General features: G+C 43.2%; 1 protein-coding gene across 1 annotated transcript in view; it reads left to right on the top strand.

Moving 5' to 3' along the window:
* Positions 1-12,296, top strand: part of XIRP2 (xin actin binding repeat containing 2) — a 164,312-nt gene that overhangs the window by 35,882 nt on the left and 116,134 nt on the right. The window contains exon 2 of the mRNA XM_015422179.1: positions 2,971-3,124. Coding sequence (XP_015277665.1) covers positions 2,971-3,124 — 154 coding nt within the window. The remainder of the gene's footprint in view (positions 1-2,970; positions 3,125-12,296) is intronic.

The following is a 12,296-nucleotide window of genomic DNA, read 5'->3' as shown; positions in this document are numbered from 1 at the left end:
TGCATGTGGGCAAATACACATCAGGATGATAAACAGACTGTAACAGTTTCGAAGAAAGAGATGTATAAAATGTTTATTTGGTTATACTCATCAAGTCCTGCAAAAATATTATAGAAACTGCTTTTGTCCTTCAGTACAGATAAGTGCAGAGGCAAGTTTTTTAAAAAGGCAAGGAGAAGCAAATTATATGGGGAATCTAGATCATGCGTACATTAAACAACCACAAGGGCTGGGACAATTAGGTGGCTGTTGAAACTGCTTTTGTCCTTCAGTACAGATAAGTGCAGAGGCAAGTTTTTAAAAAAGGCAAGGAGAAGCAAATTATATGGGGAATCTAGATCATGTGTACATTAAACAACCACAAGGGCTGGGACAATTAGGTGGCTGTGCCCCTCTCAACTAACACCCTCCCTCCTGCTTTGATGTCTGCCAGTTGCTCGGATGATCCATGTAAATCAGTCTTATCTGTATGTTCTGGTGTGCTTTCGAACCACACTATACTGCAGCAGCTCCTACACATGGCTGCTGGGAGCAAAGAGAGAAAGAAATATGGAGAGATACTCCAGTATGTATACAGACTTGAGCTTCCCCCACCATCTCCTTAAACATGGGACACTCAGGAGTTGCACCCTGCCTTGAAGTGAATGGGGGACAATCACCATTTGCAAACCCTGAAACTCAAGGGAGGGGGGCATGGCTCAGTGGTAGAGCACTTGCTTTTCATGCAGAAGATCTCCAAGTTCAATTCCTAGCATCTCCAGTTAAAATGATCAGCTACTAGGTGATGGGAAAGACCTCTGCCTGAGTCCGTGGAGAGGTTCTGCCAGAGTAGAAAATACTGACTTGGATGGAGCAATGATCTGATTCAATAGAAGACAGCTTCTTGCATTCAGGATTGACATGACATACTATTAAACAACATGCAGAGTCTTCAGCAGCATAAGAGACTGAAGCCTGATTAAATCCCATGGTACAGTTCATATTAATACAATGATCACATTGTTGGTGGCTCACACTGTTCTTGCTTCCTTTCCTTCTCCTGCCACCCTGTTCTTTACTTTCCCCATGACCATTCCTTCTATCTTCCTCTGCTGCATATTTTTGTCTTATTGATTGCCAGTGCTACTCAAAGAGTCTTGCTTTCAGGAGCTACTCCATAGACAGGTACAGGGTTCACTCGTTATTCAGTGTTTACTGGATATTCATAACGAGCGTGAGGTAAAACAAAAATTACCACAAAAAAGCCAGTAGGAGTGGGGTTTTTTTTAAGTATGATTATTCATATGCAATCAAAATGTAGAGAACACGTGTAGCTTTGGTTAACAGCTCCACCTTGCAAAACAACAAATGTAAAGTTGACTGCAGTCAATGGGCTTAAGTATGATTATTCATATGCAATCAAAATGTAGAGAACACGTGTAGCTTTGGTTAACAGCTCCACCTTGCAAAACAACAAATGTAAAGTTGACTGCAGTCAATGGGCTTCAAAAGTTGTGCTCTCTGTTACATTTTATGTCTAAACTGCTTTAATTTCAGCATGTAGAAGACTTCAGCAGTGAGTAGTACAGCTCCTCTGTGGTTACTTCAAAGATACCTGTTTGTTATACTATGGGTGAATATAACGTAACGTAACGTAACAAAACGTAACAAAACGTAACTTAACGTAACAAAACAAAACATCACACCACACACCACACACACCACACACACCACAACACACCACACACACCACAACACAACACAGTGGGTGAATATAACAAAACACAACACAACACAACACTATGGGTGAATACAACACAACACAACACAACACTATGGGTGAATATAACATAACACATCACAACACTACGGGTGAATATAACATAACACAACACAACATAACACAACACAACACTATGGGTGAATATAACATAACATAACATAACAACATAACACTATGGGCGAACATAACATAACATAACATAACATAACATAACATAACAAACATAACACTATGGGTGAATATAATATAGGGACTTTTCCCATCTTGTTCCCATCCAATATCTCAGCAGCCTGTGTGACTGGAACTGGTTTTGCTTACTTATTTAATACAAAGTATGTGTTCAAGGCTTTTCATGACAGAGGATAACAAACAGCCCTCCAGATTTAGTAGGGCTGCCAACGACCCAGCGGTGGCTGGAGGTCTCCTAGAATTACGACAGATCTCCAGGCTACGGAGATCAGTCCTCCTGGAGAAAATGGCTGCCTTGGAGGGTGGATGCTACAGCATCACATCCCTGCTAAACTCCCTCCCCAGACTCCACCCCCCTCAGACTCCACCCTGAAATCTCCAAGAATTTCCCCATTCAGAGTTGGAAATCATACCAGTTACTGATAACCATGTTTTTGTTTTGTTTGTACTTAACTACTGGTATTCTGCATGCATGTGAGGATTACTGTGTGAAATGCATGGAAGGAAGATGGGTTTGGGGGGCGGGTGGTTAGTAAAAAATCTATTTGAACACTACAGCCTTTGACTGTAGATTAAAAGTCAACTGAAATATGTCCAGCTTCCCAATTCGCCCTTAGATTATTTTATGCATATTATGTCCAAGTGGTTGAAACATTCTCCCAGGGCTTTGGCAAAAAAAAAAAAGCATCTGTTTTCTCGGGACCCTTTTTATTGTGACTCTTACTAGCAGTCTTTCTTTCCGAGAAAGGTGAAATGCTCATAAAGTAAATGCCAATTGAAAACAGCAGCGATTACCCAGCTTCTGGGTGTCGAAAACGTAAACTGATAGTAAATGTACATTTGCAGCCCTCTAGTATGATGTTATAGAGAGCTACCCTGAAGCATATTGGAAAACATCAATCGTGTAATGGAACCCCGCTGCTCCCTCCCTCACCTCCTCACATCCTCCTCCCCCGGACAGCCACATCTGTTTCCTACTGATAGCTTTTAATACACATCCCCTTAATGTCCTCTAACAGGAAGTAGACATGGAGAGAAGTTTGCGATCGCCAGCATTTAAGCATCAGCCCGGGAGCCATTCCATCATTCCCGTGAAAGACCCAGAAGCAAAAGGTGGCAAAACGTTTTTTGACAAGATGTCATCGGGAAGTGCTCAGAACAACAGCTCTGAAGGTTAGCAGAACACTTTTCGTTCTGATTTGTCGCTTCCGCACTGTAGACAAAACAAGTAAGAAAACTTTTATTATGTGGTGATTTCTTTTCATGAAGATTCGAAGTAAAGTGGGTGACGATAATGGATAGATCAGCTTCCAAACAGAACAGCGTTAGCTGCTATAAAGCAAGGATTTATTTGATGTTCTCATAACTTTCTAAAGACAGTTGTGTGCTGTTTGGAAGAAGTGTTCTGCAATGAAGTGCAAGCAAGAAGAACTAACTTTCACCTCTTAAAGATGCTTTCCCTGGATTCATGTAAAGCATTATGCTAATTTCTTCACCAATAAACAATGCAAGGTATTTTCCTTTAGTCATTAAAATACCACAGGGAAACCATGACATAAACAAAGGTTCATTTCATAACAGAATAAAATGCACTTTTCAATTTGGAGAGGGGGCAAAAACTTACCTTAAAACCTATTTAATGATTTCCAGCCAGAACATGACAGAATGATATCATACTTTAAGAAAACTATTACTGGGCATCATTTTCATTTATTAATGCTTTGAAAAGGTTATTTAAATGTTAATCGCTCAGGTGCTTCAAATTGCAGAATTTACCACACACTTCAGTGTCAGGACATCAGAACACAAATACTTGATTTAAAGAACAGATAACTATTTAGCATTTCTAAAGAGTCCCAATAATGATTTTGCATTCTGTGTTTTGATAAGTGTTTATCAACATTTAGCCATGACGAGAAAGCTTCTCTTTGTTTTTGTGAGTGCATGGATCTATGTATAATCAGATTGCGGATAACCCTGTACATCCAAACCACACATTTTAAAAGCCAGCTGCTTAAAAAGTTAGGGAAGTTTAAATGCCTCATATGAATATAATCCAGCACTGAATGAACACTACCAAAAAATGGCATTGCAATTTAGTGCATAATAATGCTGCAATGCTTTACCTAGTTAGGTCAGTTCAATTCCATAAGCTTAAGTGGGATTTTGTGGCAAAACTGCCAGTGGGATGCCCATTTACTGGGCAATAAACCCGAATGGATTGGAGCCTGTATATTTGCATGTCTCCCACTGATATGATTACAACTTACAAACATGATTACCTTTTTGAAAGGCCCAAACAGAAATCAGTGGTGTTGTGTTCTGCTTTCAGCCCAAATTATACAGAGCTTTTACAACAAAACATTGCAGTGGCCAAATGTATTCCCAGTTGTGGTGTGGGTTTTGTTGTTGTTAAACATATAGTTTTGCAGTTTGTTCTGGAACATTTTGCATGTCTGATGCTGCTGTCAAGCTACAAAGAAAAGCTACTGGATGTACAGAAGCTCAAATGAGCTGTGGCTTCCAATCTGAAGTGCACCATTCATTACCAAGCCCTGACCTGGATGGCCCAGGCTAGCCCAATCCCGTCAGATCTCGGAAGCTAAGCAGGGTTGACCCAGGTTAGTGTTTAGATGGGAGACCACTAAGGAAGATGAGGGTCACTACACAGAGGCAGGCAATGGCAAACCACCTTAGAACATCTCTTACCTTGAAAACATCATGAGTTGCCATAAGTCAGTTGTGACTTGATGGCACTTTCCTCTACTATTCCTGCCAAATGGCTGAGGCATGGTGAACTGGACTCTTCAAACCATAGCATGAGAGCGACATATCAAGTCGAGTTGCATCCCACCAGCTTTTCTCATTTTGATTTGCCTCCTTCCTTGAGTTCCCATATTGCGTGGCTTTTGTTCACAAACTCAGCACCTTCTTTCTGGTGGACCAAAGGAGCCTCGTTCTTCTTTTGCCAGCAGAAAAGTTGGAAGGATTCAACCCATAGTATGAGAGGGGGTCATTGCAACCGACCAACAACCTGGTCACCTTCACTGTAAGCACTCTCTGCTACTCCCTTGCGAAGTTTCACACTGGCCTATGGAATTTTGTTATCAGGTGAAACAGACTGACCAGTTTGCTTTACGGGACTTTGCTTGCCAGGGCTCCTGGCCTGGAGGCAGCCATATGGTTCAAAGGAGGCTGCAGCAGGGGGCTGGATCCAACCAACTCTGTCACTGCTGAAAAAGGGAGGAGGAAGTCCCCTTAGCCTATCAAGCAAAAAGGCTACGTTGGGGATCATGGGACCTGCATAGACAAAACCCATGTGGGATGGGGGGTGTAATTAAAGAAGGGAATTGAGTCAGATTGAAAAGAAAAGCTGGCAGACCCAACTGGGAGGGGGGAGAGGGAGGGGGAGAGGCAGGAAGTTTATGAAACAGGTTGGGGAAAGCGCACACGCAGTCCCCCACTACCACTAATTATGCAGTCGAGTTTCCCGCATTTGGGGAAATCTCAGGGGTCAGCACACCCGGAGTGCAATGGATGAGCCTCGCCCTGGGAAAACCTCCTTCGTGATCAAGGTGTCTCCCCTGCAAACACCTACACCGATTTTTAATCTTCGGAGGATTTTAGTTCGTTGGCTCCGCCCTAAGTGTAGTTAGGTCTTTTTTATTCTTTGGGCTATGCCTGTGTTTTATATGTTTACTGATTGTGACTATGTACTTGTCATATTTTATGTCAATTTTATGTACCTATTTTACCCCTTCTGCATTCTCTTTTGGTCAGGACTTCGGTCATATAGACCCGTAATAATAAATTGAATTGAATTGAAATTGAAACAGGTTGGAGTGACAAGTTGCTTCATTAGACACAGGTAACACATCTGCTGGAGGTTTGCAGTGTACAAGTAGCAGGAAGCCAGGATGTGTATGCACCTAACCCTTTCCTACCTGCTATATTTCCACCACAGCCACCTACCTCATAAGCTACTTCCTTAGGGTCGATGTATAATGAGAATATAGATCAGAAGTAGGCCTGTGCAACCAGTATTACAAGTAAACGCTGAAAAAAATCAGCAGTGTTAGCAAACTCTATAGCAGGGAAAGGCAAACAGTAAGTTTCTGGGAAGTAAATTAAGTTTCAAGGGCCTTGGGAGCTACCAGTTACAAATGCCAGCTCGGTCAGTAGAGTCAGTCACATATGATTGGTCAGTGGGTGGAGCCAGTCACAAAATGGTACAAAAATCACAGTATTCAAAGTAGGTCTGCATTGCTTGTGTGGAGAAACCTTTCCTCCTCTGTTTTCCCAAAGCAAACCACAACCAGCACCCCTTCCTCAAATTGTAACTTTGCCCTGCAGGAGGAAATTACACAGCTACCTCTATATGTTCCCTGGAAGAGGCAGATAGCAGCTTTGATGCAGGGGGAAGGAGTCCACAGTATGCCCCTTTCTCATTCAGAGTAAGGGTAGTTTGTGCAGACATGAAGGAGGAGGTGAGGCAGATGGGAAAGGATGCTGGTGCTGTCATTTTCCCATCCTAACCAAAGGGGTGTGTGTGTGTACATGTCCTCCTGCTGTAGTACCTTTAAAGGGAAGAATGAGGAGGTGATGACATCAGCACTGGAGGAGGGGTGAAGCACCACTCTTAATTGCTTGGAGAGTGACTGATCTCTCATGAGTAACCTTCTGAGTACCCCTGCTTGGTTCTAGCAATCACACTGATACCTGGTTAGTACAACAGGGAATTTAATGGGATAGATAGAGCTGGGAAGCCTGCAGCCACCAAGGGGGCGGTAAATAATGAATGGATGTAAAATGTAATCATCATTTATTAACCAGTACAGCAGCAGACTTCCCTAGTTTCAAAATATCTTAAGCCCTTCTGTTGGGAAGGGCCATGGCTTAGTGGCAGAGCGAAAGCCCGCAAGATCCATCCTTGGCATATCTGTCTAAAAGGATTAGGTAGTAGGTGATGTGATAGACCTCTTCCTGATATCCCAGAGAACAGCTACTGGTCACAGCAGACAACAGTGACTTTGATAAGTCAACAGTCTGACTCCATATGAGGCAGCTACATGGGTTCTGAACACAGTATGGTTGCCAGCCTCCAGGTGGGGCCCGGAGATATCCTGCTTTTACAACTGATCTCCAGCTGACAGAGATCAGTTTCCCTGGAGAAAATGGCTACTTTGAAGGGTGGACTCTATGGCATTGTACCATGCTGAGATCCTTCCCTTCCCCAAACCTAGCCCTCTCCAGGATCTACCCCCAAAGCCTCCAGGTATTTTCCAATCCAGAGCTGGCAACCCTAGAACACAGTCATGGGCAGGGGAGATGTCACACTATCAGAATTAGCTTTGCTCTTTTCTTTTTGCTGCCAGTTCCCACCAGTGCTCACCACCAGCTCTTACAAGTCTGCTCCTAAACCATAGTCTGTCTCTCTGGTTTCTTCTCTCCCCTTTATCTCTCTGTCCCCCCCTCCCCCCACACACACATTCTGTCCTGAAAAAGGACAGCTGTATTTATCAGTCACAATCTAGAAGCAATGGTTGTAATCCATAAATTCAATTTTTAATTAGCTTCCTCACATAGTTGTATTTTTAATCCCAAATGCCATTGGTCAATCAGCAAAACTCATTTTATACACCTTCATCCAGAGAACATTAGTGCTTAGGTCCCATTCAACTCAACTGGACAAGTTAGTCACAGTTCCCTGTTCATTTAAGCAGGTCACCGAATGACTTTGTTCCAGTAACCCAGCCTAACCCACCTCGTACGGTGGTAAGGGCCAACTGGAACACAGGAGAACCATGAATATTGCTATGAGTTGCTTGGAGCAAGGTCAGGATGAAAATGTGATATTCATTCATTCATTCATTGTTTTCATTCATAGTCTGCCTTTTCCAACTATTTAATTGCAATGGAATTTAAGCACATCTAGCTTTCAGTGAGAGCTTTGTGGGAATTTTATGGCTATCTATAAAACTAGCACGAAGTGTTTATAATCTGCTTTGAACATTTTGTGGGCAAGTGAGCTATAAACAAACTAAACAATATGTGTCATGTCCATATTCAGATGCTCTCTCTCTCTAGTAAGACTGGGAGTTCAGGTTAAGGCTGCACAATCCATAACATGTAGGTTTGCTCGGTCTTTAGCATCCCAAACCAGTGTGGTGCAGTGCTTAAGAGTGTCAGAGTAGTATCTGGGAGACCTAGGTTCGAATCCCCAGGCATGCTTTGGAAGCTCACTGGGTGACTTTGGACCAGGCACACTCTCTCAGCCTAACCTACCTCACAAGGTTGTTGTGTGGATGAAATGGAGATGAGGAGAATGATGTAAGAGGCTTTGAGTCCCCATTACGGAGAAAGGTGGGGTACAAATGACTTAAATAAATAATAACAACAACCACCATGTTGGGGTGATGGTAATCATGGTAATATTTCTGTACTCCACTACAAAAATATACAGTATGGTATCTGTGAATGTGTGTAGTCACACGATCATGTGGTTTGAGAGAGACGAGCGCCAAAGGTTTTTTTAAAACCCAACAAAGTGGAAATGAACTATGTGCTAATCATACAATGAAGTTGGGCTGCTAGTGGCTGATTATGATTTCTCATCTCCAGTTTGCATGTGCGGTAGTTGCCACAAGTAGGTATGCTTAGAAGTCTTAAAAGGAGCCATTAAATGGTGGGGCTAGCTGATGGCCCTGCGAGTTCTATACCAAATATGGTAGGTAAATTACCTGCCCAGTTGCATGGACTCCCAAGGATACCAGAATTTTTACCCCCACACAGACACACTCTCTCCACTCAGAGTACTCCTGAAGCTAAAGCAGTTCCAGCCTTACAATAGAGCTGTACTTAATATATTTGTCATTATTGTTAGATCGCACTAACAAAGGACTCTTAGAGTGATTCAGCAAGTGATTCAGCTTTATTGGAAGTAACGAACAAGCACTCAACTCAGTAAGAAACCAGAACAGAAAACAGTGGGAGCTTATGCTCCTTTTAAACATAACCGGGCTAATGTAGCCACGCCTATTTACAATTAACAACCAATGAGATTGCTTAGTTAAGGACCAATGGGAGTCTTTCCCTCCTAGGGAATGGTATCGTTCTGATTGGTCGCTGTTACGAAGCGACCAATAGGAAGTTCGCTCAGAGGAGCCCTGGTCTGGCTCGAAGCTTAACATAGGAGTCCTATGAGGTGATTCATGTAATCGTTTCAATACATTACAATTCATCATGGCGGGGGGGGGGGATAACTTCATCCAAGGTAAGGTTCACCAGAATTTAATTCTACTACCAGTTTTCAAATGGCAGGACTCCAGACATGCAAAGTATGTGGCTAAAGGACAGAGTTTCTTTGAGCCTATGTCATTCCCTGTGAGGAAAAGGCCACTTTAGATACTCTACAGCCCTGTAATGAAGAAATTATTGTTGACACAGGCAGCTCTTATATGCCTGGGATGGGATTAGGAGAAGTGTGCTTCAATGCCTCTCATTTTAGCAGTTAAGGGCTATAAATAAGAATGAGTGCAAAATAAGCTTAACTGAAGTCTATTTGATTTGTTTGTTCTGTTCATGCACATTTGTGAAATCTCCAGATCAACCTTGATCTATCATCCTCGAGAGAAGCACTATCTTTTGGCATGAGCCAAGTAAATCTTTAAGAAGCAAGGTGACACCAATGAGGAATAAGCAGAATCCTGTCAGAGGCATGTTTGAACTTTGCCTTCTTTATGCTTTCACCAGAGCAGGCTTCATGGCTGTATGAATAGACTGGCTGGAATTTCCAACTGGGGAAAACATACTTTTCTCAGAAATATGCTCTTTAAAAGATATTTTTTGTTGCATTTTTCCACAAGCGAGTCTCATAAATCAGGATTTTGAACGGCTCTAATGGCCTCTCTCACATTAATAACAGTTAGACTGTCTACAGCTGAGGGATGATAATGCACATTTTTAGCCAAATGATTTCATATGATGTAGCACAGAGGATGAAATGCACCCTGGTAACAATCCATTTTTCATTCAGTGGTAGACCAAGCTGGAGAGTTTGGTTGTATCATTTAAAATATTTTGATATACTCATCCATGTTTCTGAATGCTATTATTGGGGCCGTTGTGTGAAGAGGCTGGAACTTTTTCCCATTCAGAATTATCCTCAAGTTGTAGTGAGTCAAAACTTATTTATTCAGTTTCATTTGATTTTGTTGACAGGCCATTGCTAAGATGAAATTCTCAACTGCATCAGTTCATATGTGACATTTCTCAGAAATTCTTGCTTTCAAACCTCTTTCTCTTTCTTTCCCTTTCAACTTCTTAATCAAGGTCTCCCAAGACAGGAACATCAGTTTCCTTAGGGAGACAATGGAAACCAGGAAGAGAACAAGAAGGACATGACGGGAATTGGCAGTTTTCAGGCAAAAGTATATGGGAGTATTAACACAGAAAATCTGAGTGGATGAGAATTCTGTGCAGGATAGGATGATGGATTTCCATCTATATCACAAGTAGGTAAAAGTAAAGGTTCCCTTGCTCGAAAGCCAGTCGAATCTGACTCTAGGGTTGCCGTGCTCATCTCCGTTTCAAAGCCGAAGAGCCAGCGCTGTCCGAAGACAGTTCCTTGGTCATGTGGCCGGCATGACTAAACACCAAGGCGCACAGAACGCTGTTATCTTCCCGCCGAAGTGGTACCTATTTATCTACTTGCAATTTCTTGCTTTCGAACTGCTAGGTTGGCAGGAGCTGGAACTAGGATTGGGAGCTCACTCCGTCATGCGGCACCCAGGTCTCGAACTGCTGAACTACTGACCTTCCACAGCCTGCAGTTCAGCGTCTTAACCACTTGAGCCACCGCAGTTCCTATCACAAGTAGAGAGGGAGGCAAAACTGAACTTTTGAAGGTGAGCCTTATTATAAAAGAGATTGGGTGCGTCTGCTGTAGCCCACAGTAAACCTGTCGACAGCAGAATCCAGAAAAATTAAATTCACTCTAGATGTGAAAAGACTGCTGGCTCCCAGATAGAATGATGATCTTCTACAGAGTAATTGCTATGGCTTAGAGGGTCCAAGCTAGCCTGATCTTATCAGATCTCAGAAGCTTAACAGGTTGGGCTTTGGTTAGCAATTGGATGGGAAGTCCAGGGTTGCTACACAGAGAGGCTGGCAATGGGAAACCACCTTTGAACATCTCTTGCCTTGGAAACCCTACAGGGTTGCCATAAGTCAGCTGCAACTGGACAACACTTTCCACCACCACAGAGCACTTCTCCAGGTCTTGCTCTACAGGTAAGATGAATGACTACAGAGGGAGGCTTGCCCACTGTGGTTCGGGCCTTTCACGGTGGAACTCCCTTCTCACAGCTGTCAGTAGAGTGTCATCTGCTTCAGGTGCCAGTTGAAGATTTTCACTTTTAGTCACTCAGCCTTTGAGCTGCTGCCTGTTGTTTATCTGTGAGTGTGTGTTTAGAGTCTGTCAGCTTTAATAGTACTTGGTTGAGGGGTGGAGCACCATTCTGGAAAAATGAATGTATAAATAACTAGGAAAAAGTCCCGTTGTGGAAATAAGTACAACAGTCTCTAGAAAGAGGCTCTGGGCAGGTGCCCCGGCCTTGGACACTCAGTGTCAATCTGCTGTGGCGACCTCAGCAGGGTATAATGACACTGAGTCCACCATGTTCTCCAGAGGAACTGATCTCTGCTACCTAAAGAACAGTTGTAATTTTGAGTGATCTCCAGCCCTCACCTGGAGATTTGCAACGATGGTTTCCCAGAAGGGAATAGTTGGTTTGGAGGGTGGAGTCTATGGCTTTGTACCTGTCGGAGGTCCCACACCTCCTGAAACCTCACCAGGCTCCATCCCTCACATCTGCAGGAAATTCCCACCTGGAGTTGGCAACCCTATCTCCTTCCCAGCCAATCATCAACCTACCTTTATTTCCCCCTCACTCTTCAGCTTTCCCCACTCACCTGCAGCCTCTCCCGTGCTCTGAAGCCCTGACTGCTATGTCACATTGGCTGTCATACAGGGGCCACCTCAGCAGCATATAAGGATACAGAGCCCACCATTTTCTCCAGGGGAACTGATCTCTGCCATCTGGAAAGCAGTTGTAATTCTGAGTGATCTCCAGCCCTCACCTGGAGATTGGACACATTTTACCTCAGAACAGCAAAACTCTTCAGAATGTTGGAGGCAAAAGCCAATGAAGTCGCATATGCAAACGACCTCTGTGTTCCGAGGCAGAGGCCAATGCGGCTGCATATGCAAATAACCTCTGTGTTCTGACTGGCTATGGGGGGAGAGGATTAGCAAAATGTTTAGAATGTTGGAGGCAGGACTCAA

The sequence above is a fragment of the Gekko japonicus genome, unplaced genomic scaffold, assembly GCF_001447785.1.
Source record: "Gekko japonicus isolate JY-2015 unplaced genomic scaffold, Gekko_japonicus_V1.1 scaffold375, whole genome shotgun sequence".
NCBI lineage: Eukaryota > Metazoa > Chordata > Lepidosauria > Squamata > Gekkonidae > Gekko > Gekko japonicus.
The sequence above is the reverse complement of the archived record's forward strand: the minus strand, read 5'-3'. Positions and strand labels throughout refer to the sequence as shown.